Source organism: Centroberyx gerrardi, chromosome 18 (genome assembly GCF_048128805.1).
Source record: "Centroberyx gerrardi isolate f3 chromosome 18, fCenGer3.hap1.cur.20231027, whole genome shotgun sequence".
In the NCBI taxonomy this organism is placed as follows: Eukaryota; Metazoa; Chordata; class Actinopteri; order Beryciformes; family Berycidae; genus Centroberyx; species Centroberyx gerrardi.
Window position 1 is genome coordinate 7647846 of NC_136014.1, and position 27874 is coordinate 7675719.

General features: G+C 41.6%; 4 protein-coding genes across 4 annotated transcripts; 1 reads left to right on the forward strand and 3 right to left on the reverse strand.

Moving 5' to 3' along the window:
- The first annotated feature begins 861 nt into the window (after window positions 1-861).
- Window positions 862-6236, forward strand: slc35a1 (solute carrier family 35 member A1). The gene is made up of 8 exons (XM_071906977.2): window positions 862-1086; window positions 2076-2256; window positions 3014-3173; window positions 3381-3533; window positions 3757-3823; window positions 4038-4214; window positions 4316-4450; window positions 5322-6236. Exons 1-8 carry the CDS (start codon window positions 1077-1079, stop codon window positions 5453-5455), a joined length of 1017 nt encoding a protein of 338 aa, XP_071763078.1. The 5' UTR covers window positions 862-1076; the 3' UTR covers window positions 5456-6236.
- A 552-nt stretch (window positions 6237-6788) lies between these two features.
- rars2 (arginyl-tRNA synthetase 2, mitochondrial) lies at window positions 6789-15736 on the reverse strand. Its single transcript, XM_071906976.2, has 20 exons — window positions 15604-15736; window positions 15238-15311; window positions 15008-15110; window positions 14470-14553; window positions 14265-14362; window positions 14108-14163; window positions 13721-13804; window positions 13514-13590; window positions 12068-12226; window positions 11810-11916; window positions 11291-11386; window positions 10962-11022; window positions 10181-10257; window positions 9934-10058; window positions 9699-9766; window positions 9441-9550; window positions 8600-8695; window positions 8360-8434; window positions 8149-8212; window positions 6789-6982 (listed from the first exon to the last, which is right to left on the reverse strand). The coding sequence occupies exons 1-20, from the start codon at window positions 15637-15639 to the stop codon at window positions 6896-6898; spliced, it is 1737 nt and encodes a 578-aa protein (XP_071763077.2). The 5' UTR covers window positions 15640-15736; the 3' UTR covers window positions 6789-6895.
- A 757-nt stretch (window positions 15737-16493) lies between these two features.
- Window positions 16494-20409, reverse strand: akirin2 (akirin 2). Its single transcript, XM_071906970.2, has 5 exons — window positions 19894-20409; window positions 19096-19230; window positions 17992-18141; window positions 17824-17895; window positions 16494-17146 (listed from the first exon to the last, which is right to left on the reverse strand). Exons 1-5 carry the CDS (start codon window positions 20075-20077, stop codon window positions 17136-17138), a joined length of 552 nt encoding a protein of 183 aa, XP_071763071.1. The 5' UTR covers window positions 20078-20409; the 3' UTR covers window positions 16494-17135.
- A 2903-nt stretch (window positions 20410-23312) lies between these two features.
- Window positions 23313-27563, reverse strand: cnr1 (cannabinoid receptor 1). The gene is made up of 2 exons (XM_071906992.2): window positions 27445-27563; window positions 23313-26444 (listed from the first exon to the last, which is right to left on the reverse strand). Exon 2 carries the CDS (start codon window positions 26394-26396, stop codon window positions 24990-24992), a length of 1407 nt encoding a protein of 468 aa, XP_071763093.1. The 5' UTR covers window positions 26397-26444; window positions 27445-27563; the 3' UTR covers window positions 23313-24989.
- Window positions 27564-27874: the final 311 nt, after the last annotated feature.

A 27874-nucleotide genomic window follows, 5' to 3' on the forward strand; every position in this document is an offset into this window, starting at 1 on the left:
ATTCTGGCAAACACTAAATACTTGTCATTTTTGGCATGAAAATGGCCAAATTTAAAGATATTGAATATGGGCACAAAATATTGGCTATTGGCAGTTTCAATACAAAAATATCAGTAGTACTAGACATACTGAAGATATTAGGCTCGTTTGAGTTGACTACCTGCTTGCCTGGAAAACAGACTAGAGTAGCCGAGTGCAGTCAGGCGAGGAGTCAACAAGCCGAACACTCCCGACTGCACACTCACTGTTCTTCTTCTTCTTCTTCTTTTTCAGTTTTGTTTAACGGCGGTGGATAAACAATTTAAAAGGTGCATTACTGCCACCCACACTCACTGCTCAAACGACCCAGACCTTCACGTTACTTATTTTTATTTTAATGTAGGCATTACAGGTGGCATTTACGGAAAATATTACATAGCGTTCTAATAAAATGGTATACAGACGGCTCATGGAGTGACATCTTGGAATAGATATAAAAAGTTAAGTCTCTTCATTTCACTGTGGGTGTGTGATACAACTGTGATGAACCAATAAGCGCTCAGCTCGAGGTGTTTCCCATCATCCTTGGAGCTGTGCAGTCGGTGGAGAGCAGCTGCAGCATAAGCGCCTCGCACCAGAAACTGCAGCCGCTTCGGTCCCGCGAGATTCCCGTGGATCGCGCAGTCGGGTCGGCGGACCAAGTCGTGCAACTTTTCTAACCATCATGCAACGGACCAAGCAAGTCGCTGGTCAAAACTGCGCAGGACTTGCTCATCTCAAACGAGCCTATTCCATCATCATGCAGGCTAATCTGACATGCTGCAGCTAGCTTTTCTAGTTGCCCCGCCGGCATTTACAGGCGTGAGAAACAAACGCACCCGTCGTAAATTTGTGTCGTTGCATTCTGGGAGAAGCAGGAAGGATGAGACCAGTCAGAAAACCAGACCGAGTCGCTGTTGAATTACAGGTTGAGCAACTTTCCTCAGTCAGTCTGCAATTAAGAGACCTGTACCTGTACCTGTACCTGTAGTGATTTGTAACAGACATGTAGTGGGATAACTGGCTTCCTCATCACTCAGACACACACCAGAATAACAATGGCTAACGGTGAGTTTTAAATTAATTAATACAGCGAACGGGACAGGGGCTAGCATGAATGGCTAACGTTAGCTAGCTGCCTGGACAGCAATCTAGAGGAAAATGGCCCGTATGTAAAAAACAATAATAGACAAAACTGAACCAAAATGTAGAGCTGCACATGTACAGCATTTGCCACTATGCGTCAGTTGTAGCGTTGCTTAATGTTTGTAACTAGGGATAATACTTTATCCCCAAATGCTGCCATACAGGGTGATATGGGTTGGAAAACTCTATGGCAACGCCAGTGGCTATGTGTTTTTAAGAATTGGTAGAGGCTTTGTAGCATGCCTGACAATCGACTCTGTAAACGTGTGTTTCTGTGGGCTTCCCACTTGACTGATGTAAAAAATTATATGTACACTGTGAGAACATGAAAATGGTTAATACCATGAACTCTCAAGCCATGTTGTCAATTATAATGCGCACGATGATTTAAATAAATTGTGTGTCATTTTAGCTGGTGAACATTGTATCAACGAATGTGCCAAAGCCTGCCACCTCATCCTTAACACAAGACGTTCATTCATGAGTGTCTAAATTTTATGCAATACTAATATTGTTCTATAATATGACCTCTATTCTGTTTGTGTGTGTATGTATGTACTGTATGTATGTATTTATGTGTGTGTGTGTATACTTTGTAGTATTTTTATGTGTATTTATTTGTAGTCTGTCTCATAACTCTGAGTGGTTCTCACCCTCTTTTTTTTTTCTTTTTCTTTTTTTCCCTGTCATTATTGGCGTTATGTGTTTATTGTAAACACACTTTACTCTGTATGATCTGTACGAGCGACATATAAATAAAAATTATATCTATCGATCTACTTTATTGTTAGGTTTAACAGCCGTTCGTGATGGCTTTGGCTATTGCTGTCGTATGTTTTAGTACATTTAGTAACACTGTAACTTACTGCTCCTGTCCTGCCATTCACACTGTACTGCTGCTGTCCTTTCAGAGCCTGTGAGCGTGGTCTTCAAAATCTACTGCCTGTCAGTAATGACACTGGTGGCAGCAACATACACAGTGGCCTTGCGATACACGAGAACAATTTCATCAGCAGACTTGTATTTCTCCACAACTGCAGTGTGCATCACTGAGGTCATCAAGTTAATACTGAGTCTGGGGATGCTGGCAAAGTAAGTGTTTCTCACCATTACTTGTTCCATTACAATATTGGCTGGTGGCAGTGGCGGGCAGCGTGAAATAAGTTCACGTTTCCTCTAAAGCTGGAAAAAGGCAGACACCTTTTTGCAAGTGCAACTTTTTGTACTTGTTCCCTTGACAGTGAACATGACACCAACATTGTGAAAACAGAAAATGCCCATTGGATTGTCTTTTAGGGATGTGGGTGATTAGTATCACAGATACACAGAAGAGCCTTGGTTCTCATGTTTCTAGTGTTGTGAGAGAGTTACATTTTGTTGACCAAGATGATACAAATAACATTTAAATTCTGTTTTAAGCTGAGTTTCCCCTGAACTAGCCTATAGATAATTTCGGTAATATATTCAAGTGTCTAGTCTGTGTGTGTTAAGTTATTTTTAGCTCATTTTGTATGCATGTCACAACATGGGAGTAATGGGCCTTGACGTAGGATTACTGGTCCAGTGATCAGGTGAACTGGTTTCAGAACAGCTTTGCTATTCTAAGAGATGTGAAACATGGGCCGAGTCTTGCAGGTATTTAATATTGTGGTACAGTTGGTTTTTAAAATTGTCTGCGCCAGTTTGGTTACGCTGACTCTTCTGGGCTTTGGGGTTCACCACAAGTAAGCTTTAGCAGGAAATTCATCAATAGTGAATCAACAATCCCATGTGGGATAAAGTGCTATTTGAGTGAATGGAGTAACCCATTTGGACTTTTTTTACAAGTGTGTATTTATATTTCTTCCAGAGAAACGGGCAGCCCCAGTAGGCTGAAGAACTCAATAGTGGAACACGTGTTTCAGAGTCCTAAAGAGCTGCTGAAGCTGAGCGTTCCCTCTGTAGTGTACGCAGTTCAGAACAACATGGCCTTTCTTGCCCTGAGCAACCTTGATGCAGCTGTATATCAGGTATGAACCTACTGCTGTTGTTTCTGCCTTTCAAACTAATAGGAGTTAATCCAAAGCAGCGCCAGTGTGTGGACTTAGACTAGAGCCTACGAAAAGGGACAAGTCACAATTCTTTCAACCGTGTTACAGGGTGTTGGTGAAAAACGGTTAATAAAAAGAGAGTTTGGACAATTTGAGACTTGACTTGACTTGAGTTTCCCTGCGCAGGTGACCTATCAGCTGAAGATCCCATGCACGGCCTTGTGCACAGTCCTCATGCTGAACCGCTCGCTCAGCCGGCTGCAGTGGTTCTCCGTCTTCATGCTCTGTGGGGGCGTCACCCTCGTCCAGTGGAAGCCTGCAGAAGCCACCAAAGTCCAGGTAGGGCTGCGAAGCACGATCTGCGCTGTGTTCAAATGTCAAAAGCAATGTTCTGATGGCTCAGTGAGTTTGCATGCATGTCTTGTGCTCACTGTAACGTGGCTTTGGCTGTAGCCCAAGACTTTTATTTCCTGTATTTCCTTCAGCCACAGCCGATATTTACCATCTTGCCTGGTAGCCAGTGCTAATTTTCCACCCCTTATACAAACCGCTGTCTTTTCAGATTGAGCAAAACCCTTTTCTTGGGTTCATGGCCATTGCTGTTGCTGTCCTTTGCTCTGGATTTGCAGGTAATATTGTGCTATCAGAACTAATTTAGAAAGGATTGGTAGCAATTTCACCTCTTTGACCCAATATTGAGGGACCTAAAATCCATCTGACAACAGTAACTTGATGACAAAAAATCTGTGTATTCCTTTAATTGTGGGGCTGTCATGACAAGACATGAAATATTTTTGGATTTTTATGACCTTTTATGAAGATTTTTTGTTTGTCCTGGTCAAGGTGTGTACTTTGAGAAGGTCCTGAAGAGCTCCGACACGTCCCTGTGGGTGAGGAACATCCAGATGTACCTGTCTGGCATCGTGGTCACCCTAATTGGCGTTTACCTGACTGACGGTGAAAAGGTCCTGGAGAAAGGCTTCTTCTTTGGTTACACACCGTGGGTGTGCTTTGTAGTATGTAAGTAAAACTAAACCTGCGGATGTTCATGTTTTTATTTGTTTTCAGTTTGTTTTGTGTGTATATTCATTTTGTGTTGTGGTTTTTTTGTGCCCTGTTAGTCCTGGCCAGTGTGGGCGGTCTGTACACATCCGTGGTGGTGAAGTACACAGACAACATCATGAAGGGCTTCTCCGCCGCGGCCGCCATCGTTCTCTCAACCGTGGCGTCTGTCGTCTTGTTTGGACTACAGATAAGTACGTCAGTGTTTCACAACCACATTCTTAATACGCACCGACTGAACTGCTATATATACACCGAGGATTGAGAAATGGGCCTTTGTTGTCTTTTCTATTACTGCGTCATCAGAAGTTCAAACAAATCTTGGAAATTCTAAATATATTTACATCAGATGACGTCAGATAGACAGTATGAGCAGGAAAAGCCATTTGTTTTCAGACCAGAGCTGCACAGGTGCTTAACTTTGAACTTTAATATTTAAATTGCCCATCTCTAATGCTTACCGCCTAGGTAGCCAGATTATGATACTGGAAAAGATTTGGGAAATAGCATTTTCAGTGCCTCTTGTGTATCCCCTTTAAAAAAGCCCTTGTCTTTCACTTCTGAGAAACTGGACAGGTTTGCAGGTATAAGATAACGTGTAATTACCCATAAAAGAAAGGATTTGCAAAATCTGAATTATTCTTTTTTTTTTTAATGAATGTCTCAAGTATTTTTTTTATGATTGTCTCTAGTAGGCTGGCATACACGTATACATGTATAAGTGATTTGAGAGTATAGCTCATATTCAAATATACGGCCATTTGCTGATCTTGTCAACTTGACAACCATGACAGAAAAAACCAGCCTGACCTGTCTAGCCATCTGATTCATCTGGCCTGCTCTTTGTATGACCAGATTATTTTATCCATAGAAATAGCACAGCTTAAAATTAGATGTCTTCTGCACCGAACAAGAAAAATGTTACTTGCTCATTATTTCAAAATGGATGACGGCATCCTCAATTGTTACGATTTCACAAAGGTTCTCAGTTGGCTTCGGTAATGTTTTGGTTTTTTTCCAAATGGTGTCAAAGTCTCATATTGCTTTTCCCTTCCCGTCCCGCAGCTGTCACCTTTGCCTCCGGAGCCATGCTGGTGTGCGTTTCCATCTATCTGTACGGACTCCCAAAGCAAGACACCCTCAAGCTGCCCAGGCAAGACGCAGACAAGGAATCCCGACAGAAACTGATCACTGTGTGAGTCTTTAACCCGCACAAGACACGCTTCTTTCACCGGAGGAGCCGACCTGCGTTGGGCCGCCCTCCGGGGACCTACAGGAGCCCCTGCAGTGGGGGACTTCGGAGCGACCCGCCTCCTGTTATTTCTCAAACACAACAGTTGGGTTGGCACTGTATTCAGTTCATCACACAGCAGACAGCCTGTGCTCCACTTTAATGTAGGTCTACACCCCACACCCCTCCCCCTCGAGCCAGCCAACTGGTTTGCCAAAATGATTCAGATAATCTTTCAAGAGACGTTACAGGACACGTATTTGGCCATTTTTGACAAAACTGGCCCTGTTAACTAGCTGCTCATAAACTTTGGAAATAATTCTAAGCAATCACTGAAATCTATTAACTCGTCTTCAGCCATGCTGGAGCGTTAAGTAAAGACTTGGCTAAACAAATGTTGAAGCCTCCATGTATATTGTTGTAGTGTACGGAGCACAGAAATATCACTTGGACTGCCGATCATGGAAATTTTCAACCAGTCATTATAGTCCGATATGAACTGTGCATAGTGAGTGTCTTATTATTCTCATATCACATAGTACTGAATGTGCCCGGCTCACAGGAACCCCTGTGACAGAGGGAGGACAACCGACTGCATGTCTAGTAACACGTTTATAGTAGCATATCTCCAGTCTCTTGATTCTGTGGTTATCAGTGTTGTTTTTTTATCATGTCTGTAATATACTTTTTGAAAGACATTTAAAAGCTTTTATTAAAAGCTAAAATCAATGGAAATATGTTCAAAGCTACACAGTTGCCATGTCTGAATTCTTTTCAGAACATACATAATACTGACTGTACTAACTGGAATATTCAATGCAGAATGTGAAAACTTTCAATATACAACATGACTGTTTCAACGTTATATTCAATATGAATTGAAGTATTAGGCATCACATTGTGGGTGTTTTACTGACATTGAGCTTGAATATTATCAGTGTTTTTCTGTCTTTTCAATTGTCTGTCATTATGAACAACACTTTTATTTCAGGGTAATTTTCAAAATAACTTCCAGAGTTATGTGGTTTCTTGAAATACCCGTTTCAAAGTACAGAAACTGACATGAACGTTTATGTTAAAATGTGACTGACAGCCTTCCTCGGTGGACTGGTCAATATTTACGTCAGCCATGCTTCAACAACGAATGTACAAAAAGAGCTGAGCAACAGCACAAATAAAGGTTGAAAATACTTGCTGACAGTACTAAGGCAAAACGTATTTACCTTGATGCCAACAATTTCCTCATTCCCATCTAAACAGAAATAACTCTTCTGTGAGAAACTGAGTTCAATCAAGGGAGATGTTTGTTTTTAAAATATTAAGGCTCTTTATTTACAGCAAAATTAACAGTATGGCATCAACAGCCATGAAATGACATTGTTCAAATAATACAAGACTTTTATAGGTTTCACATTTTATCAACTGGTGTGATGCCCAGGATCCTCATCCCACTGGCCAGGACTGAGCAGGCTCCACTGAACAGCCGTAACCTTGCCTGTTGATATTCAACAAATTGTTATGAAACTTATGAAACTAAATCTTTAGACTGATATTTAACTTTTGCAGATGAGAGCATTTTCTTTATTTATCAAACAGTTTGTGAACAGTCATCCTCTGATGTTGGCAGGCTCCAGGAATCTGAAATGACCAGTTTTCCACTAACTAGTTCATGGGCGTGGATTGGCATGGCAGTTGCCATACCCTAGCATGGAGTAATTCAGAAATATTCTATTGTAATCATCATACTATAAAGCAAGGATTGACTGTCTGTGTGTCCTTCGCATATCTCGAGAACCGTTCGTCCGATCTACTTCACACTTGGCGGGTGTATTGCTGGGGACCCAAGGACGTGCAGTGTTGGATTTGGTGCAATTTGGACACACGACACGTTCAATATTGATAAACTTTGAATAAACAAGCGAACAGCGCTCTGTGCAGCAGCGGGGCGAACGGGCACTGCACTAGTTAAACAAAGAATTTAGCACTAATGTACTTCAATAATGTACTTCTCCTGTTACTTTCTGTGCAGACTGATACATTTTTTCCGTATTTTTACGCTGCAGGCTATTGAGAGAATAGGCGCGAGCTTGCAAATCGCATGATGAAACAAAAAAGAATATGTATAGATGGATGTTTTACCAAACGTAAAGATTAAAATATATCAAAAACTATCTTCGAACGACGACGAGTGATGACAGATTGACCCACCTAATGCTCATGCAGCTGCTCAAAACACTTGACTTTGTTGAACCGGTGACAGGCTTTGCCTGCCTGAGGTTCAGGCGTTGCCCTCTAATGTACTAAACCAACTGGCTGCACCAGAAAGTAAAGCATCAAGATAATTGCATAACTCACTGGATCGGATTTTCAAGATGAAAGCGGTGACATCACTTGTGACACTTGTTGGTGGACAGTTCATGAACTCATACAGAGGTGTAGTATGTGGTAAAAAGTTAAAAATACTAGAGTGGAATATTGCTTTACATTATTCCTAATTTTAAAAGGTGGTACATTTAGCATTTTTAAAAATCGATATATTTGTTCAATTAATTGTGATAGCTTGGTGTAATAACTGTAAATAAACAAATGAGACCACGGTCAAGACAGTTGTTCGCCTCATGTCATCTCACGGCAGTGGTACTGCTGGTGTTCGGTCTTTACCTGCGCTACATCCAGAGGGCTTCCTTTCACCGGCAGCTCCCTGTGTGCTGATGCAACCAGGTGGCTGCAACACAGAGTGGAAACATTATTTGACTTACAAATACCACTAGGGCTACACTGGGCTGTCACTTAAACAAACACTGGGCAGAAAACATCAAGGAAGTGCCAGATGTCATGACCAACCCCACAGAGCAAACATCCTATTCCTCACCACAGCTTCATCAAGAAGTTGATGAGATGTTTAGGCTGCAGATCCTGGGCGGACTGGTACAACGCCTCATCGTAGCTATAAACACACATCAGGTCATGCGGTTTGTGAGATGCAGAAATGCAAAATAATTTGATATGAAACTGCCGCACTGGCCACATATTTGAATAGATGACTGCTTCTCTCAGTGTCTCATATTTCACAATCGGAACACAAGTTTCATGAAACGGATACTGGTCTTACCGGAGGAGGTGCTGCAGAATGACGATACTTCTCTGCTCCAGTAGAAGTGACGGATCTAACGCACCCGCCTCTACATCTCCATTCTTCCGTATTAAACTGCAATAACAACATCACAGCTCCGGTATGAATGACTGACATCATTAGATGCCATCTTACTGGTTCACTTTTTTTAAGGAAGTCACTACTCTTCCCAGCAAAAGCTGAACTGAAGGAGGTTTATAACTTAAGTCTCTTGAAAGGAGCCTGTCACTTTTTGCACTTTGAATGTAGGATTATTAACTAGCTTTGTCTGACTAATTTGGGTATTTTACTACTATATTTTTAGAACAGGTAGTGTTTGCAGAGTATTTGTACCTACTACATAGTACATGTATGTGTATATTAATATCTTGTTTTGATCCTGGGAACACAGACAAATTCCCTACAACCGGTTGACATGAAATAAATCAGCGGTTCTCATTCATGTGCCATCAGCATGACCCAGCAGTATGGAGGTTTTCATTCCAACTAGACACTAAACCGGCCGATTTCACTGATAGCACCTTCAACTGTGTGAGTGGAGGGAACTAGTAGGTGAAATGAGCTTGTGTAGTGTTTGGCTGGAATGAAAACCCTGCAGACTCTTGGATCACGATGGCACATGATTGAGAATCACTGCAATAAATTCTTCAATCTTACTATACACTATACTATACACAACTATACACACATTTCAAGCTAAGCAACATTACCTCAAGTACAAACTGATCTGCTTTGGAATGAGGGGTTCATATAAAATCAACAAACAAAACTGTACTAGAATTCCTATTTCATTATATATCAGAAGTTGATGATCACCAACCTGCAGAGGCGAGCGTGTGTGTACTGCAGGAAGACGCCCGTGTCACCCTGAGCCTGCAGCATCTTGTCCCAGTCAAACTTATAATCTGACTGCAGGGGACCTTTGAAGTCCTGCAACAAATAAAGCAAACGGAAAACGTGATGACAGGGCTCTTTCAAACAGAAACCATATCAATCATGTTTTTCCCACCAGGTCATACTGCCTGGTGATTATACCAGGAACTATAAATTCCATTCTGTTTGAACTCTATGAACTCACTTGAACTATTAGCGCACTGATTCCCACTTTCTCTGCCGTGTCCTCTGGGACGTCCATTTCCTTTGTTGCTGTGGGTGTCATTTAAAGAGAGAGAGAGCATTGTACAACTGTCCCAATACAAGCTCACTAATCTCAGGACCGTCTGATGTGATGCAGATGGGTCATTTTGCCGACAATTATGACAAAACCAGTATTTTTCATTCCCAATAACTGCCTAGCGTGTGAGAGCCTTTACTCTTTGACTGGCTCATGTTGTGCAGCATCCTGGCCCGTGCCTCATCCAGCACGTCCTCCAGGAACACCACCTCGCCGCTCCTGGTCTTCATGCCCCGCACCAGGCCGAAGGACACATGCTGGCACCTGCAGCAGCAGAGACACTCCGCATGAGACTAGAGGCATCTCAGACAGTAGAAATGAAGAGTGAAGTTTATAATTGAGATGGGGGGGGATATGGTGTGTGCGTGTGGGTATTTTCTAGCTACCTCTCAGCCCAAGAATGTCCCATAGCCAGCAGGATCTGGAACAACTGGTGGAAGTGATTCTCTTGACTTTTGTCTGTCTTGAAAAGAAAAAAGAAACAAGAGAAAATAGGATTCAAGGAATTCAACGGTCAACTGACAGTTTTACATTTCAAAGACATAAAATTTGAAGCAACAACATCCTTCCATCATGGCACAGTCAGGCAAACATAAGAGTTGATGATCACTAAACTTGAATTTTGTTCTCGGGTAACGAGTTCTACACTCACATTGATACACATGGAAAGGCGAGTATCAAGGGGAAAAACAGGCCAGCAGGGTTCACATGCATCCCTCGTTAACAGATTCCCATCCATGTGGGTCAACAAAAACGTATACATCTATTTTGTATTTTTGTTTTTGCCCATCATGAGCTTCATCATCATTAGCCATGATGTTTGGCATTTGGCTTTCTCTGCTGTCTGCAAAGTGTAAGAATGAATAACTTTTTGTAATGCCAACAGTCAAAGACCGACTAGTAGCAACACTGTAGTGTTTGCTGCACACTCTGGTATCTAGAACACCATTTAAATAAATGATAAATGTCTACAATTAAAACTCCATTAACTAATCAGCACTTAAGATGTGCAGTTTTCAACTCTTTTACGATTGTAGTTTACATTCTGCATGCATGTGCTTCATGTATCTGGAAGTTGCCCCAACTGTTCCATCATGGCTTTAAAGCAAAACAATTAAATCATTTAAAAGGTAAATGCAGTGACTTTGAGTACACCAGTATCCTTACCACATAAATCATCTCATCAAAATGGTACTTTTCTTCTCTGTCTATGGCTGCAGCAATATCTCTGTAATACACAAATACAAAATAAGCCGTTACTGCCGCTTCCTCAAAAGCTCTTGGCTTATGCATTATTCATCTGATGACTTGGCCTTGATGTGCCATGAATAAAACAGAACCAGAACATCTCCAGTTTGGAGCTGAACCTCCAGCGGCTTCCTTGCCTGCCTGTCTGTGTTGAAGACGACCACAGTCACGCTTTCTTGGGATTTTCACTAATAAAATTCCATTACTTTTCCATGACCTTTACATGACATACTACTACTACTACTGACCTGGTGATATAGAGAGAGGTGCCGTCACTGCGGAGCACTGTAGAGAGGCTGCTCATGTCTCCAGCAGGGGAGAGATCCACAACACCAGTTCCCTTCCTGTCAACACATCAGTCTCCATGAAATGACAGCCCAGGGGTGGGGCGGGTCCAATCAAATCCAATCATATATCCATCACAACTGCAATGACAGAGCAGAGCTAGTCCTGCAGACTGAATAATACTGAACTGAATAAAATCAAGTCACTAAGTTGACTCCCTCCCCACCCTGCCAGACTTCTCATTTTACACCATGTAAACTTTTTACAGGGTTCCCACCCAGTGTTACTCACTCGTGATTTTTTGTGTTTTTCCATACTTTTTAAGACTAGAACTGTCCAGATCTTTCTCTATATTCTTTGTTCCTGTGTAGGAACCCTGTGAATAAACTGGGTGGTATGTAGCTGATCCTCTGTCCTCTCAACAGATATTTATTTAGTCTTTGTCATTTCAGTTACCGATCAAAGGCCGTTACACAACGTACTCAGTGGTTTTCAACAGGCCCTGGCTCTGTAGCTGCTGTACCACCTCCTGGGCTTGTTCTTGGTGAAACGACTCTCCGGAGTAAATGTCAAAGTGGACACCTAACCGCTGAAAGATTGAAATTTTACAAAACGAACATCAGATTCAACAATCATGCGTTTTTCTTTTTCCCCCATCACGAGATCAGATTTCAGGGTTCACTTAAGTTTTAAACATGGTGTGCAGAGCATTTCTCATGCTGCCAGTCTGTTGGCTGTACCTGGTAAACCTGTTGATACTCCGTCACTGTGATCTCCCTGAACTGTTGCCATAGCGACGTGGCCTGGGCTTCACGCTGTTCCAGCTGTCTAAAGAAGTCTCTGGCAGCCTGCCGGATCTCCTCATTGTTCTCTGCTGCCCTGTTGACTTGAACATAGACCTGCGAGACACAAACATATCATTTAAACACCACAACCCACCAAGGTTATGTTGTTTGGTATGAACTATGACAGGAAATTCTTGTAGGTAAGTTGGGAACTTGCCTGGCAGTGAATTAACATTACGTGTGGAGCAAGGTTCAATCTTTTTCATGCTCCCTTAAAGCAAAATTATGCAAAATAACAAAATTGTTTTACCATAATTAATGCAGATGACACCCACATTTACATAGCTCTTTCACCAAGTGACTATGGTGCCATAGATTCGCCGCTTCAGTGCATTAAACAAATCAGTGATTAGATGTGCCTGAATTTCCTCCAGCTAAATAAAGACAAAACTGAGGTCATTGTCTTTGGCGCCCGTAAAGACGGGCTGAAAGTTAGTGCTCACCATGAACCTCTCTCCTTGCACACTAAAAACCAGGCCAGAAACCTTGGTGTAATTATGGATTCAGATCTAAATTATAATAGCCACATCAAATTAATAACAAAATCAGCCTACTATCATCTTAAAAATATAGCAAGAATTAGAGGATTCATGTCCAAACAAGACTTATAAAAGCTCATCCATTATCTCTAGTAGGTTAGACTACTGTAATGGTCTTTTTTCAGGTCTAGCCAAAAAAGCTCTAAGACAGCTACGGATGATTCAGAACACTGCTGCTAGAGTTCGAACTAAAAGTAAGAAAGCTGAACACATTACACCAGTTCTCAGGTCTCTGCACTGGCTTCCAGTTTGTCAAAGAATTGACTTTAAGATACTGTTGGTCATCTACAAATCGCTCATTGGTTTAGGACCAAAATACATCTGACTTGCTCTTACCATATGAATCCTCTAGACCCCTCAGGTCAAGTCTGGCGAGGCATCGTTTAGTTATTATGCTACAGAGCTGGAGCAAACTCCCAGAAGAACTCATAAGCGCCCCATCTTTAAAAACTAGGCTCAAAACTTTTTTATTCTGTACTGCCTATGCAACTTGATCTTCTCTTTTTATGCATTTATTCTCTCTTCTTATACACTTTATCATCTCTTGTATTTGTTTTTTATTGATCTTATCCTGTATCTCTTATCTAATGTCTTTTATACCTTGTGTAAAGCACTTGCCTTTCTGTACTAAATGTGCTATATAAATAAACTTGCCTTGCCTTGAATGAACACTGATAAAGATGCATTGTACAGGCACACCCACGCACAGTCAACTTGCCAAACAGGTCTAAATAGATATGATAGCTCAATCTGTGGGTAGGGTCAGCGGCTTAATTTCTTCCCCCAAACTATGCAAACTCACCTCGAATAAATGCTGTAAGGGATTCAATTTCAGTTTCTCCTGACATCCAAACTGGTCAAAGCCGACTCCCAGCAAACCTGAAAACCAAGTCGACGAAAGATAAAGTCACAAAAATAGATTCCTCAAAGAAAACAATAAAGACTTACGTAAAACCAGAGGAGGCTCTGGAATATTTTGCACACCAGCATGTTTGTATTATTCACTCACCAAACTGCATGCCCCAATCTCCAAGGTAGTTCATTCGGATAACATTGTTTCCGAGGGACTGCTTCAGGTTAGCAATGAAGTTACCTGGAAAAAGAGTTTATATTTTCAGTGCAGTGAGAGCAGCAGGGTTGGGGGGAATTTACTATCAATTTAAAATGTAAACTGGAAATGCATTTCACATAATCTCACAAACCTCAATATCTTTATAGATTGGATGTAAAAAAGGAGGAGGAAGTTGGAGGAAGTTTAACAGTTTTAAATGTTTTTAAGAAATTCCACCTCCTGAATTGAAAGTGGACTGGCCCCAATCCTTGGAAGCAGCATCTAATTATAATACACTGCGCCCTCTGTTGGTAAATAAATGAACTTGAATAAAAAAAAACTCACCAATAATTGTAGAGCGCAAGTGTCCAGCATGAAATTTTTTGGCAATATTTGGAGAACTGCAACACAAAACACAGTAGCTCTAATCTGTTGAGCATCTTTAAGTGTAGGACCTTGCATGTAGTTTAAAACAAGATACACAAATACTTCAAATACAAACCTAAACTCCACCAATGTAGTTCCTTTCTTCACATTATTAAAAAGTTCACTGTTTAGCCCAAATCTGTTATCCTCCTTTTCAAATGGCTCCAGCATTTTCTAGAACAGAAATAATCAGCATGAAAGCAGCATACAGGTTATGATAAACGCAGAAGAAGTCACTACTTTTCAAGTCTGTTGTTTTCACCGCAAGAAAGCCGACAAACCTCTACAAGAAGCTTGCGATGAACTCTAAAGTTGATCACTCCACGTCCGGCAGATATCTCCTCCACCACGCTGTCCTGCTTCAACTAAGCAGATAAAAAAACAAGTGGATTGTGAATGAAATGCAAGGCCCTTTCCACTGGGTCAAGTATTACAAGCACTCATGTCCTTTAGAGTTCAGGATTAAACCAAGAAGGTCGACATCTCTCTTGATAAGGCACCACTTAAATACTGATGTCAATACACCCAATACGGATTACATTTGGATTTTCCAAACTGCCTCCATAGGTGGGTTAGTTCAATCGTTTTCCCTCTTGGGTGTATTTACACTTGTGGTTCACTGTAGGTTTAGTGCTCTAGATCGACAGATGTGCCACTAGAAAAAAAACAAAACTATAAGGATCTTTCATCAACTTTAGGATTTTAATTCCCGGTGAATATACAGACTTGGTGAGTTCAAAGTAGTGTTATGGTAGAACATGAACATGCCAATTTATCTGGTGTTTGCTTTACTGTGTTTACTTTAATGATGGATCTAACCTCATTGGCTAAGGCTTCCGTCTGCAGCTGAAGGTCTCCATTAGATGGTAAAATCCCTTTTGTTCGCAGTGTGTTGACTGACAGTCTGAAGTCAGCAGACTCCCTGAGAAGCACAAGATGAGGAACCTTTTGAGAAACTGGTGGGAGGTCAAACCCAAATGGAACAACTGACTCAGAGGACTGGTTTAGTGGATACTTAACTGTGGGTGACACACACAAACACACTTAACTGTTTCTTAAAAACTGGAACTGCTGAGAGAGCTGATATGAGGGCATCTTCAGACTGTTGCAATGTCCTACCCAGCTGTAGATACAAATACACAAATGGAAGAGTTAAACACAGCTATCAAGAAGCCAAAATAGACAGCAGCTCATATAAAGGCTAGCTGCCTCCTTACGGCCATGCGTGCTAACGGTTATCTACAATAGCTAATAGGTTATAGTCTATCAGTCTGTCAGTTTGAGCTGACAAACTGGCTCCTGGCAGCCCACTTGTTTGAGTGTCTCCAGGGTCAAGGCATTTCACGCTAGCCAACACAACAAAGTGTCAGTTAGGAGCAGTCTCAACCAATTTTAACTGCTTTCTGTTTAATTACCTTCGCTGCAATACTTCTTCTAAAGAAACAAGCCATGTGCTTAAAGGCGCATAAACACGATGTAGGCAAAATATAAATTTCATGAATACAGTCAAATAGTATGCTGCAAGGTGGTTTGATAAATCCGTTCACATTGACATTAGCCCATGCATTTGACTTCCTCCTTAGCCGCCGCTTCCTCTCTGGTCGTCCAATCAAAGCGCTCCGTCTGGTAACGTCACCGACTTGAATGGGTCTGTTCGATTATTTGCTCCTTTGCTCCTGGTTCACACGCATCACCGCCGCACACACCACTACGTACAGTACATTAGCAAAATGTTATTACATTTCAGTGCCTATCGTGCAGCGGATGTACAGGATGTTAGAAAGTGAGTTTCAACTTTTTGAGACCTTGTTAATGAGAGTTAGAATTAAATATAAACAGCTTCGCAGCGTAAATATATGAACATAACCCAGGACCTGTCCGAATACAGGTCTGCTGTACTCATTACTGTTCGCTACACTTGTAACATCTCTCATTCCAAAGTTGTGTCATATGTAACGATTAAAGATTTTAAAGGCCTTTTGTTCATATATTTTTTTGGCTTTTCCAGTAGCTTTAGACACCCTGAAAAGTGGAATATCCCCCCCCCCCCTCTCCCAATATTGACATGGATGTTATCTTATGCCATGTGTAGCATTTAGCATTCATATGTTAGCCTCCCTAATGTGTTGTTGGGTGTCTTACTTTGCAAAGCATACCTTTTCCCAAAACTTACCAATAAGTTTGTTTTTGGCTCTTCCAGGTGAAGCATGTTCTCCCAAATCACTACACCACTTGCTACTGTAAAATTCTCATACATTTCAAATAAACATTGCAAAGAGAAAATACTGATGAGAGTGCAACTGGAGACATTTTTGTGTAAACACTTTATTCGTTAGTTTTTCTTGAATCAAAGCCCCATTACACCTATAGCAAATAAAATTAAGAAATTTTGGTACAAGGAACAAAAGCAAAAAAGCAAAAAAAAAAAAAAGTTAAAAATACAGTGTGTACAAATGTAATACCAGTAATTGCCAGTACAGTTTAAAACATCGCTGAAAAAAAGCCAAGATGCCTGTTCCTGAAGTCCAGTCTAAAGGCTGCCTTGGTTTGTCTGCTCATGGGTGACCAATCCCTTTTTCAAAATGTACATGTAGAGTAGCTATACAAGTAACACCACCTCTACAAAATAACCAAATCTGACAAAAAAAAGGCTAAGTGTGTGGTGGCAGTTGGCCTCGTAAAAGGCATCAGAACAAAGCCAAATAAATATTGACACGGCAGTTTAAGAGGCCACTGGCAGAGTCACAGAGGGCCTCGAACACGTTGACAGCAGGAAGCCCTCCTAACACTAGTTGCAACAGCAAACGTGGATGCCACTGACTGATGCCTGAGGCAGTGTGTCCACACAGAGGCGATATGGCACAGGTAGGAGAAAAGTCCAACTAGACCCACTGAGTCCCTGGAGCGGCTCGCAGCAAACGGTATTCCCAATATCACACGGTCACACTCAGGAAACATCTGTGGAGGGAGAGGGGGAAACGGTCACATACCAGAACAGCATGGGAACACTTTAAGATCAACTCATTTTAGAAGCCTGTCCTACTCGTCACCAAGCCTTGTATTCATCAGAGTTTGTCTCAAAGTATACAATCCTTTCAAACTGGACTATAAATTATTACTGCTAACTGAATAGCTTGAAAGAGGGCATGATTAGTGATCATTAGGAATGGCTTCAAAAAGTCATGAGCTCTCCTTTTATGAAAGAGTTAAGTGTCCTTAACTAGTCACCTTCTCGAAATGCAAAAACTGGGTCATTTCCTCATTGATGCCCATGCAGAGTTTAACAGTGCTAACATTTTAACAATATATGCTCCTATATAATTCATGCTACCTAGAAAATGAATAAAAGCGCATGAGCAACTTGAGATTTATTTAGTAAAGTATTTACTATTTTCCGGTCTTCGCAATTTTTTTTCATAGAGACTTTGGCAAACAATGACATTGTACAACCCTGAATTCCACCCTCCCCTTACAGTTTACAATGCATTATTAAAAAATGAGTCTCTGGATCACAGACATTGTTAGGTGTCAACTGGTTACAGAAGGCAAAAAATTGGAGATGCAATCTCTCTGGAGGCCATCAACCGGCCACAAAAATGTGCTTGTTTAGGAAGAGAATGAATAATTATACTCACAGCTAGCAGGCTGCTCTCCAAACCTTCGCATTAGTTGATCATGGGTGAACTTGACGAACGCATCATATTGCTCTGTGGGAAGAAAAAAAAAAGATTTATTAGCGCTCAAAGTGGAGAGTACTCACTGCTCCAGTGTGAATTGTTTTCTATACAGAATAAAAAACATACCTGCAAGTTTGGCCGTCAATATCTCATCATACTCCTCACGTATTTTTTCCTCTCGCTCTTTCAGTAGTCTTTCACAGATCATCCCGACCTGTCTCAGGGAAAATAAAGGCTGCTCTTTTCTGGTGGGAGACGAGGCGCCGGCGGACGTTCCTGTAAGGAGAATGACAATGTCGGGTGGTCATTACAAGTATTTAAAGATGACTTTATATACTGCAACAGCATTGTGACTAGGGCTGCCGTGATTATGTCATTATCAACAATGTCAACCAAGACAAACATACAACAAAGAAACAGAAAAAAAAAAAAAACAATTAGCACTTCCCATTCTCTCACTTTTCCTTTGTGTTTTGCAAATGGCTGATGTACGCAGGTCTGTGGACAATGACCCCTCGAGCAAGCCTTCACAAAATGACTAAAGAAGCCTTCAGCAATGTGCGGGAACACTTATAGTAATGTAATACTGTGTGTAAGATCGACTTGGGTTACTACAGCAGCACAACAAGCTTGCTCAGCCTGCGTGAAGCTGGGCAGAAAGAAAAGCAAGCCACCCGTCATATTGACAGACATACGTTGGAACGTTCTGAGTAATAAAAAGTTCCAAAATGAAAACAAAAGTATGCTAGCACTTTTTAGGTGCTGAGGTGGAGGGGTGGGGTGGGAGGCATGAGTGATTGGAGTGAGTCAAACTATGTTGACTTTAACAACCCGTTTACACTTAAGTGCTGTGGTAGCACAGTGTTGTTGTAATGAAGAATCACTAAGCAAAATATTTAATTCATGTGTTGACTTAGCTGCTACAGTTAGAAAATCACTGCACTACTTCCTGGACGAGCGCACACTGTATTTCCCTTATGTGGGGCTCTTGAGGCGCTGTGCTGCTTAAAGAGCACATACCGTAATTCCCCTAAGCACTGGAGCCAATCTGTGAAATCAGCTGGTGTCCTGTTTGGCTGGAATGAAAACCTGCATTCTCTTGGCCCTCCATGGCACATGACTGCATATCATTTTTCTATGTGCTAGTAGATACAGGGGAACGATTTTCAAGATACTGCATTTAAAAATAAATAAACAGTCACATTTCTTTTAACAGCTCTCTGTAGCTACCTGCTAGGGCAGATCCACTGTGAGCGTTTTGCAGGTCCAGAGGACAACAGCCTTCTGCCTGCTGGAAAGTACTGTCCAGGTGCCTTCGTTTCTGCAACCGCTTATACTCCTGTTTGATGTTGTGTAGAATTTGCTCTGAAACACAAACAAGTTTGGGGAGAAAAAAAACATTTGGTGCATTATTTAACTGACAACTGTACACAGCCCATACAATTTTGGCTGTGACTGTATGGAGACCATGTCACCCCAAACTCCATTCACAAACCTGACAATTTAAATGTTGCCTTGCTCATCGGCAAACATGGTAGGTAGAACATGATTTTTACACCTTTTATGAATGGCTACGAGTCACTCTACAATTTGGCAAGCATCAAATACACCAGACAGCATTTATGTCAATAATATTTTAACTTTTAGAAATTGTTTTCGTGTTATCCCATAATTGTCTTCCATCAAAACACACCGTGGAAGGCGGTGTGAACAAATTCTAAAAGTTGAAATTTTACCGATGGATAGTGAATCACACTTATGCCGAATTTAGAAGTGGACAATAATGATTCGTAACAAATCTTACATCATGTTCTACGAGGTCTGCATGTTTACCGATAAGCAAGGCGACATTAACTTGCCAAACTATTGAATATAATTTGGCGTGACGTTTTCTCCACACGAGAAACACCGGCGCATATCGGGGCAATGCTAACGTTACATTGCTCATAAAACTCAGACCGGTTTATCCTCTTGGGATTTCAAAACACTCAACAGGCGGTTTATGTAAATGCTGCCAATGCGACCTACCTGTCGTGAGTCTGGACGACACGACCTCTCCGAACGGCGAGGGCTCCATACGCAGATATTTTTGTGGTGAAGAAGTGGAAGCAACTGTAGACATGATTGGGGCGCACCTCCTCCTCTTGGGGGAATTCGGGCTCATTAGTGGGTCAAAGTCCATTGTCCTTTTCAGAGTAGCTCCGCAAGCCATTGTGTTGGAAGGTAACTAAAAAGCTAAAAATGAAAAATCTAAAATTGTCGTTTCTTTGGCGGTGTCACTGACCTGGGCCCCGGTCTGGCTCTTATGCTAGCTAACGTTAGCTAGGTCGGGCAGCAGCGATTCCGGCTTTAGACAAATACCGATTTTCTCGCCTCTCGTTGCTTTCTGCTACCCAATCTCGTAGAGGTTTAATGGCCGAATGCGACTTGTAATGAACTGAATCAAATCATTCGGGTTAAATATCGTATGGAATCAGATGATTACAGATTTCGCTCTACTAATTCAGTGTAGTAGTCCTTTGGGCTCAGTCGAGCAGCTTTCCCTTTATTCCTTTTCAGTTGATCGATCTTGCGCATGCGCAAGAAAGCGATCTCGTGCTGGTACTTGTAGTTTTTCTTCCCTATCGCACCCATCATTTGACAAGCTTGAAAACAACATTTCCCATAAAGCAATACGTATCCTCTTTTCAAAAGTGTTTTGTTTGAAAAAAAAAAAGAAAGAAAAAACAACACAGCGAAGTTTCAGTTCCACCCAAGACTATTCCAATGAAGATTTATTAGCCTAAGCCCAAGTCTTTAAAGACAACATCAAAGATTCCTGTGTGACAACATGTCCTCAACTCGGAATGCTATTTAAGCAATATGATCAGGATGACATAAACAAAATGGAATAATACTTTTTTTTTTTTAAATGGAATAATAACACGGAAGAAGAAAAGGATGACATTAAAAATAAAAGTATATTTAGTATCCAAATGGCCCAAAATCATTAAAAAGAAAACAGAATAATAACATCTTAGTAATTTTATCTGTTTGTTTAAAAGAAGAAAAATAAACAATTAGGCTACCAGAGCATTAATCAATAGATGATCAGAAAAAGAAAATCCATAAGGAATACATATGGTTTCTCATATAAATGAGAGTGATCATCAATGATCGCAATTATATTTTTCTGTTATTGACCGAGGGGCAGGAGCCCCCCCACCTGACCCAGTCCATTTGGCTCACGTCTGCAGGCTGAACGCTCTCCACTTTGAAGAACAGCACTTGGTGCATCCATAAAACATCAGAAACTCTCACCCTGCTGCACACTTCAAAAACTTAAGGAGATCTATAAAGGCTGTTGCCGTCCGTCAGTGTGGAGAGGCCTTAGAGCTATTATGATATCAGGAGAGGCTCTTGAGCAGAAAGGCATTTGTCCATGGACTGTACTCGTATAGGCTGGATTTACACAGGCACAATAGATCTCATGTCTGACTCAAGGCACGCATCTGATCTCATCTGTTCAGGGCTTTTATTAGAAAGAGATTTCAAGAGATTGGATTTCTCTCATGGGTGTTTAAACAGGGTAAAATCAGGTTACATGTGTTTTGTCCCTATTTAGCCGCCCACAAGAAGAAAAATCAGAGGACATACAATATTTCCCATTAATGTCAGTCGGTTAGCTTAGGTACATTCAGTCTGTGGATGAACAGCTATCTTTATAGAGATAGATGCTAACCTGGGCATTGCAACTACTGTGTGCTAAATGTATCAGTGATGACATGACCAGTCCCCAGCCAAAAAGAGCACAGTTGAGCCATATCTAATGTGTACTGTTGAGACGGCCAAGTGATAAGTTTAGAAATGCAATCAGCTGTTGCCAAGAGCTCCTGACCTCCAATATGGCTGCCAGAGGCGCATTATGACACCTGGTAGCCCTCGATTTCATTGTACTGTTTTCTATTGTTGGGTGTTACCTTACATTGATTTGAGTTGATAGGGGATGAAAGGGAATCACATAGCCCTTGCTAGCACAAAACATTTATAACTTTGGGTTTTAGTAAAAATGTCAACTAATCTATACAGGGGCACTGCTAGGAATTCTGGGCCCCCTGACAAGATGTGGCACTGGACGGCCACCCTGATGCTTTTAATGCCTGGTTCAGGCTTTCTGTGTGGCTTAATGCGCCCAAGCTCCCTTTAAATGTGTCGTCCACATATCTTGGCATTCATGCTTCATGCCTGAAAACTTTGAGGGGGAAAAAACAGGAATCTGCCAGTGGTCCCAGTTCCTCTTTGTTCAGCCAATCCTGGATGGAGGTATGTTGTTTCAAATTTGGATTGGTTTGCATTCTTGTTGGTTGGGTTTTGCTTGCTTTCTCAGAATACCCTGAACATGTGTCTTTGCATGGCTCTATAGCACCCTGCTTGAGCCACCCACAACAACATGGGTGGACCTGAGATAAGAGGAAATCCTGAGTAGGCTATTCTCAAGGTCAAGATTCCTGGAGGACCTGACTATACTGACAAGAGCATAATAGTGCAAGTATGTAGCTAAGTGTGAGCTTGAGTGATATATTGAACTAAAGGTGCTACATGTGGCATTTTTAAACATCAATATATCACTCTCAAATTGATTGTGATATTATGTTAGTATAATGACCATAAACAAATGAGACCATGGTGGACAAGACAAGGGAATCTCACGCCTGTTGTATTGTCTGTGCTGGTGTTTCTCAAAATTAGGAACACATTTCCCAAAAATGCTGTTACTATAGGATGCTGCTACTTGCCCTAACTGAAAGTGCTAGACCATAGGAAACGGTTGCACCCTGTATATGTATTTAGGTGTTGCTTATTGTTAATTTGAATCCCAGCCTTTTACACATGGAAGGGTGAACCCGCCCACTGACTCTTCATAGATTGGGGTATAACATTTGGTGGAAAATGTAGTCACACAGTGATAAATGTATAATCTTGTTGACATCTGAGTGAACAGATGTAGCAGTGGGCCTATAAGCCAAGCGATGGCAGCAAAACACAGCGGACACTGCTGTCATGGGATAATCTGGTAGGGGATTCCTTGCATTTTGCCCTAAAAGGCAAAGGTTATAGGAAGTGATCATGTTGCTTACAGAGCGCTTTGTGTAGAAAGGCCCTCCTTCCTCAGAAAGACTGATGCTATTGAAAATGTTGATAGATTTTCCACATGGGGGCGCTAACACATCGCCGAAGGCCTTTGGAGTCACTTCAACTCAGGGCTTGGCTTCCTTTATTCCTCTCGCTCTGTCAGTAATTGGTCTGGCTCGGCCTGACTGTCGGATGTATTAACCTAAATGTGCTGTGGGCTCCTGTTACTCATCATCACTTCCCCAACACAGTGCATCAGTCAAATAACTGCAGACAAGATGACAACCAGCCGTGTCTTTATTCAAAAGTTTGAAAACAGCAATACTAAAAACACTTGACCGATTATTTTTAAGTAATAGACTCCTCATTATGCCACCACTGTACAGAAGCCACTTGACAGTTGACATTTTGATCTCCAATACTCAATAATACAAGAGGCAGCAAAGCATACTGATAAACAGCTGTCTGGATAGCTTTACATCAAGATAAATGTCTTACAGAACAATTGTGTTGTGAGATTTCTAGATTAAAAGTACTACATAATCTATTAGAAAATTACATATTGTCCAATTCTTTTGAAAGGTCAGTCGTCAATTCTCCATACAATGCACACACAGAAACTCCCATTCAACTTACCAGCCAGTGAAAAGACCTTTGTTGCTTTCTTTAGATAAGTAAAATTCACAGCAGACATAGTTTTATTTAGAGTTACGCCAAAAGTACTTCACTAGGCCTGTGCATGGGATGCTTTTATGTTCCCAAATGATCCCCCTCAACATAGCACTAAAACAACTCACTGCAATGATCAAAGGCTTGGGGTTGGAAATATTTCAGCAAGTCACAAGGTATCACAAACATACAAGGCTGAATCCAGTAAAATCCATACATTTGATGAAAGCAGCTATATTTAAACCAGGTTCATAAACCACTTCAGTTTGTTACAGTAGTGACCAGCACACTGCATCCAAATTCGGCTTTAATCAATGTGTTCAAGCTTTGGCCAAAAGCCTGTTGTGTTGGCTGAAGCTGAACGGTTCAATTTGAACACTTTATTTTACAAGAAACACTGTACAGTTGCTAGGTATACATTTGAACAAAGACGCATTACTATAAATGTCTAACAGCTAGCGAGTAAAGAAATGGACAACAGGGACAGTCGTCACTCTGCCACAGAAAATGCCATTTCAGATTTCAGCTTTATTTGCCACATATTGTGAATCTTTTTTTTTAACCTCCATCTCATTATACTTCAGGTAGAGATGAAAGTATGTTGTTTATTTGCAATGGTGATTCTCACAATCAAGCAATATTCAGATTTTTTTTCCCCCTTGACCTGCAGTGTGAATCACTTCACATTTCCCAAATTCTCTGTCATCTGTCAAGTGTCATCTGCTAATTCTGTATTCAATGAAAAGTGAAAGGAATACAAAGATGACATGATTAATGCCAATTTGGGAAATAAACTACCAAAGTTAATTCAACTTTTCTTTCACTTGCTTATGGAAATGTTGTTTATACGCAACATATACATGAAGCCTATAGAGAGTCAAGGCGCAAGGATTTGCGAAAATGATGGTGCGAGACACATGTTGACGTCTAAATGACATAGTAAAACATCTCTAATTAAAAATGTCAGTAGCCCCTTATCCCATAAATGAAGATATATTGTTTCAAAACCTGAATTCACAGTACAAAAATATAATATGCCTTCACTAATTGGATATCATGAAGTCTATGGTAAACAACAGACTTATGATAGTCTTTGATTATCCTTTCATATTGTGAGTCCTTCCTATGACCTTTCATTACCATTTGGCACTTTGGCACACTATATACTAGTACACTAACATAAAATAATGCAGTAGTTAACCACTGAAGCGTCTATATAAGGATGTAAATCAGTACTTTCAGGAGAGGAATTTCTCTCTGGTAAACCTTAGTTCTGCTTTTTTGTGTTTAATGGCATTGTTTGGAGAAGGTGACATTTACACAGTTGCCCCCATGACAACCAATTAGACAGCTTCTGCAGAAGTTTCAGTTGATACAGACATTGTCACTTTGGCTATTTTCACAGTGGTCTTCACGCAACTCTCTGCAGCCCTGTTGGCAGCGATGTGTCTGTTCTGGCAGTCCGACTCCAGGCTATTGTCCAGCTGCTGGGCGCTGCCCCTGCAGGCATGGCAGGAGCTGAGGAAGGCGTGCCGCAGGTCCTTGCTCCTCAAGGCGTAGATGATCGGGTTCACGGTGGAGTTGAGCAGGCAGAGCATGCAGCAGAACGCAAATACTGTCTTGATGTCATCGTCCATGCTCCAGAAGAGGTCGTAGACCATGATGGCGAGCACCGGGCCCCAGCAGATGACCAGAACCACCAGGATGAGCACCAAGGTCTTGGCCAGTCGGATGTCCATGCGCGCCTGCTCGGGCCGGGCGGTCTGCACCTTACTCCCATCCGCCGAGTACACCACGAGGCTCTTCTGGGAGGTGCGGCTCAGCATACGCACGGCGTGGTGGTGCGCCTTCCACAGGATGTACATGTAGGCGTAGATAATGAAAATAACCAGCACACTGGTCACCCCGATCCAGAACATTAGGTAGTTCTTATCGATCAGAGGGAATAATTCTGAGCAGACGGAGTTGAGACGTTTGCAGTTCCAACCCAGCAGAGGTAGCACTGCGATGACGATGGAGATGGTCCACATCATGCAGAAGGCGATGACGGCCTTGGTCCGCGTCACGATGCGCCTGTAGGCCAGAGGCCGGTGTATGGAGATGTAGCGGTCGATAGCGGTCAGGAAAAGGCTCCCCACAGAAGCGGTGAACGAGGCGGTGACTCCGCCCAGCTTGAAGAGGAAAACGTTGGGACTGTCCTTCCTGTGGAAAACATGGAAGTCCAGAAAGCTGTAGACAAAGATGACGCTGCCCAGCAGGTCAGCCACAGCCAGACTGCCTATGAAGTGATAGGACGGCCGGCAGCGAAGGGTGCGAGACTGCAGGATGACGCAGAGCACCACCAGGTTCTCCAGCACCGTGAAGGTGCCCAGAGTGAGCGACATCACAGCCACAGCCAGCTGCTGGCTGGGAGTCAGGATCATGAAGCACTCCATGTCCATGAAGTTCTCCCCACACTGGATATTGTTATCCTCATCTCCAAACGCGCTCCTGTTGCCGAACAGGTCTGTGGCATTGGTGGGGTAGAAGGGGATGCCTTTGAGGATCAGCTCCTCATCTGCAGGCACTTTGTCTGGGAAAGCATTGCTGCGGAAGGCAGACAAGGGCTTCTGGAGGGAGAAAGTGCCCTTAGTGAAGTCTACATCACCGGTGGGGTCGTCATAGTTAGCGTCGTTGGAGCCCAGATACTGTAAACCAGAGGTAATAGTCCGGAAGGTGGTGTCCGCCACACCATCCAGCACAGATTTCATGGCTGTGTCTGAGGGTAATACTGCAGTCTAAGATGATGCCTGGACAACCTACAAATTGATGAAAGACATTTCAGACAGGCTTTTTTTTAACCTGACCATAATATTGAAAAAGAGAATCATGAGAATACTACGAGAGTGTTTTCTAGTATGGCTGCAGCAGTGCAATATTTGAGTCTATACACCTTTGATACATAAATATCCATGACATGAACTGGAAATGACCTTCATACCATACAGACATTACATAGCAAATATTTCAAAATACGCAATTCTATAGTTTTTTCTATACATTTCTAGATTTGAGTGATTTTCATACATAGATATGACATTTTATAGAGGGCTGGGCGAGAAGCCTCATCATCTGGCTGTTGTTTTCAGCACTTAGAGATCTCACAGAAGATCATTCACTACTAACTATAACTTTTCAAGAAGAAGAAACCTACATATATCAACATGTAGCTACAAGGAACACCAGCTTGAAAAAATATAGGTAAATAGGCCTCCAAATTGAAACAGCATTTTTTTTTCAAACAGATCTAGAAACAGTTGATAAAGGATAGGCATGCAATGCAATACAATTCCTGCCTGACAATTGCAGGAAGGAATAGTATTGCTGCTAACCTCTGTTTAAAACAAAATATTCACACATGCTCCGTTTAGAGACATACCTATTAAAACAATAAAGTCAATTATGACAACGGAATATCACAAATTATTATTACATAATTTAGATCTGTGCAAAATGTCATTATTTAGATCTGATATTATGTAGCCTAATGAGTTATGCAATGCTGTAGATGTACTGACTGTCATTTCGGCGCAAGTAGGACAAATTCATTCATGAATCCACACATTCAAAATAACAAATTTCATAAGTGAATTCCTGAAAACAAGTTTTTTTTTTGTTTTTTTTTAACGAATTATACTTCATACTTGCACAGCTGCCTATGTCCAAATCAGATGAAACATGCAAAGTAGCAATACAAAGGAAAAGCATTGTTAGAAGCCTAAATGAAACGTGTTAAAGAGAAAAAAGGGTTTTATTTACCTTACATAATTTTCCAAGTGCGCAGAATCTCCCCTTTTCCACCGCGCGTTAATCCAAGTCAGACGCGCAACATCAAACCAAAAATCTTACATGAAAGAGAGACAAATGGCATGCGTGTATTATTTACCATTAGAATTAAGTCATGTTTTGAATGTTTTTTTTTTAAATGTATTTTATATGTTTTGGAAGTTTCTATATAAAGTGACTTGTCGCTCTTGGTGCGCGCTCCTGGTTTGTGGATACAGGATGCTGCCGGCTGCTGGCTCCACTGTCTCCAGTCTCTCTCTCTCTCTCTCTCTGTTCATACTTATGAGGCGTCGCTCCTACAAGCCCTTGTCACGTGTTCCCATAGCTTTACGTGCCCAACCCATGAAGCTGTCAAGTGCGATGCATAAGAACAAGGGAGACCGCAGCGGTATAAAAAAAGGAT

What these genes read in the sequence shown, in the direction of transcription:
- cnr1 (XM_071906992.2), bottom strand. Translation starts at nt 26,396, where the DNA reads ATGAAATCTGTGCTGGATGGTGTGGCGGACACCACCTTCCGGACTATT.
- slc35a1 (XM_071906977.2), top strand. An exon ending in CAGAAGCCACCAAAGTCCAG is followed by an intron (nt 3,534 to 3,756) that starts GTAGGGCTGCGA and finishes CTGTCTTTTCAG; the next exon opens with ATTGAGCAAAACCCTTTTCT. An exon ending in GTGGGTGTGCTTTGTAGTAT is followed by an intron (nt 4,215 to 4,315) that starts GTAAGTAAAACT and finishes GTGCCCTGTTAG; the next exon opens with TCCTGGCCAGTGTGGGCGGT.
- rars2 (XM_071906976.2), bottom strand. Translation starts at nt 15,639, where the DNA reads ATGGCTTGTTTCTTTAGAAGAAGTATTGCAGCGAAG. An exon ending in ATCGCAAGCTTCTTGTAGAG is followed by an intron (nt 14,363 to 14,469) that starts GTTTGTCGGCTT and finishes TTTCTGTTCTAG; the next exon opens with AAAATGCTGGAGCCATTTGA. An exon ending in CAACATGAGCCAGTCAAAGA is followed by an intron (nt 9,767 to 9,933) that starts GTAAAGGCTCTC and finishes TGACACCCACAG; the next exon opens with CAACAAAGGAAATGGACGTC.
- akirin2 (XM_071906970.2), bottom strand. Translation starts at nt 20,077, where the DNA reads ATGGCTTGCGGAGCTACTCTGAAAAGGACAATGGACTTTGACCCACTA. An exon ending in GTCGTCCAGACTCACGACAG is followed by an intron (nt 19,231 to 19,893) that starts GTAGGTCGCATT and finishes TTTGTGTTTCAG; the next exon opens with AGCAAATTCTACACAACATC. An exon ending in ATTGACGGCCAAACTTGCAG is followed by an intron (nt 17,896 to 17,991) that starts GTATGTTTTTTA and finishes TTCTTCCCACAG; the next exon opens with AGCAATATGATGCGTTCGTC.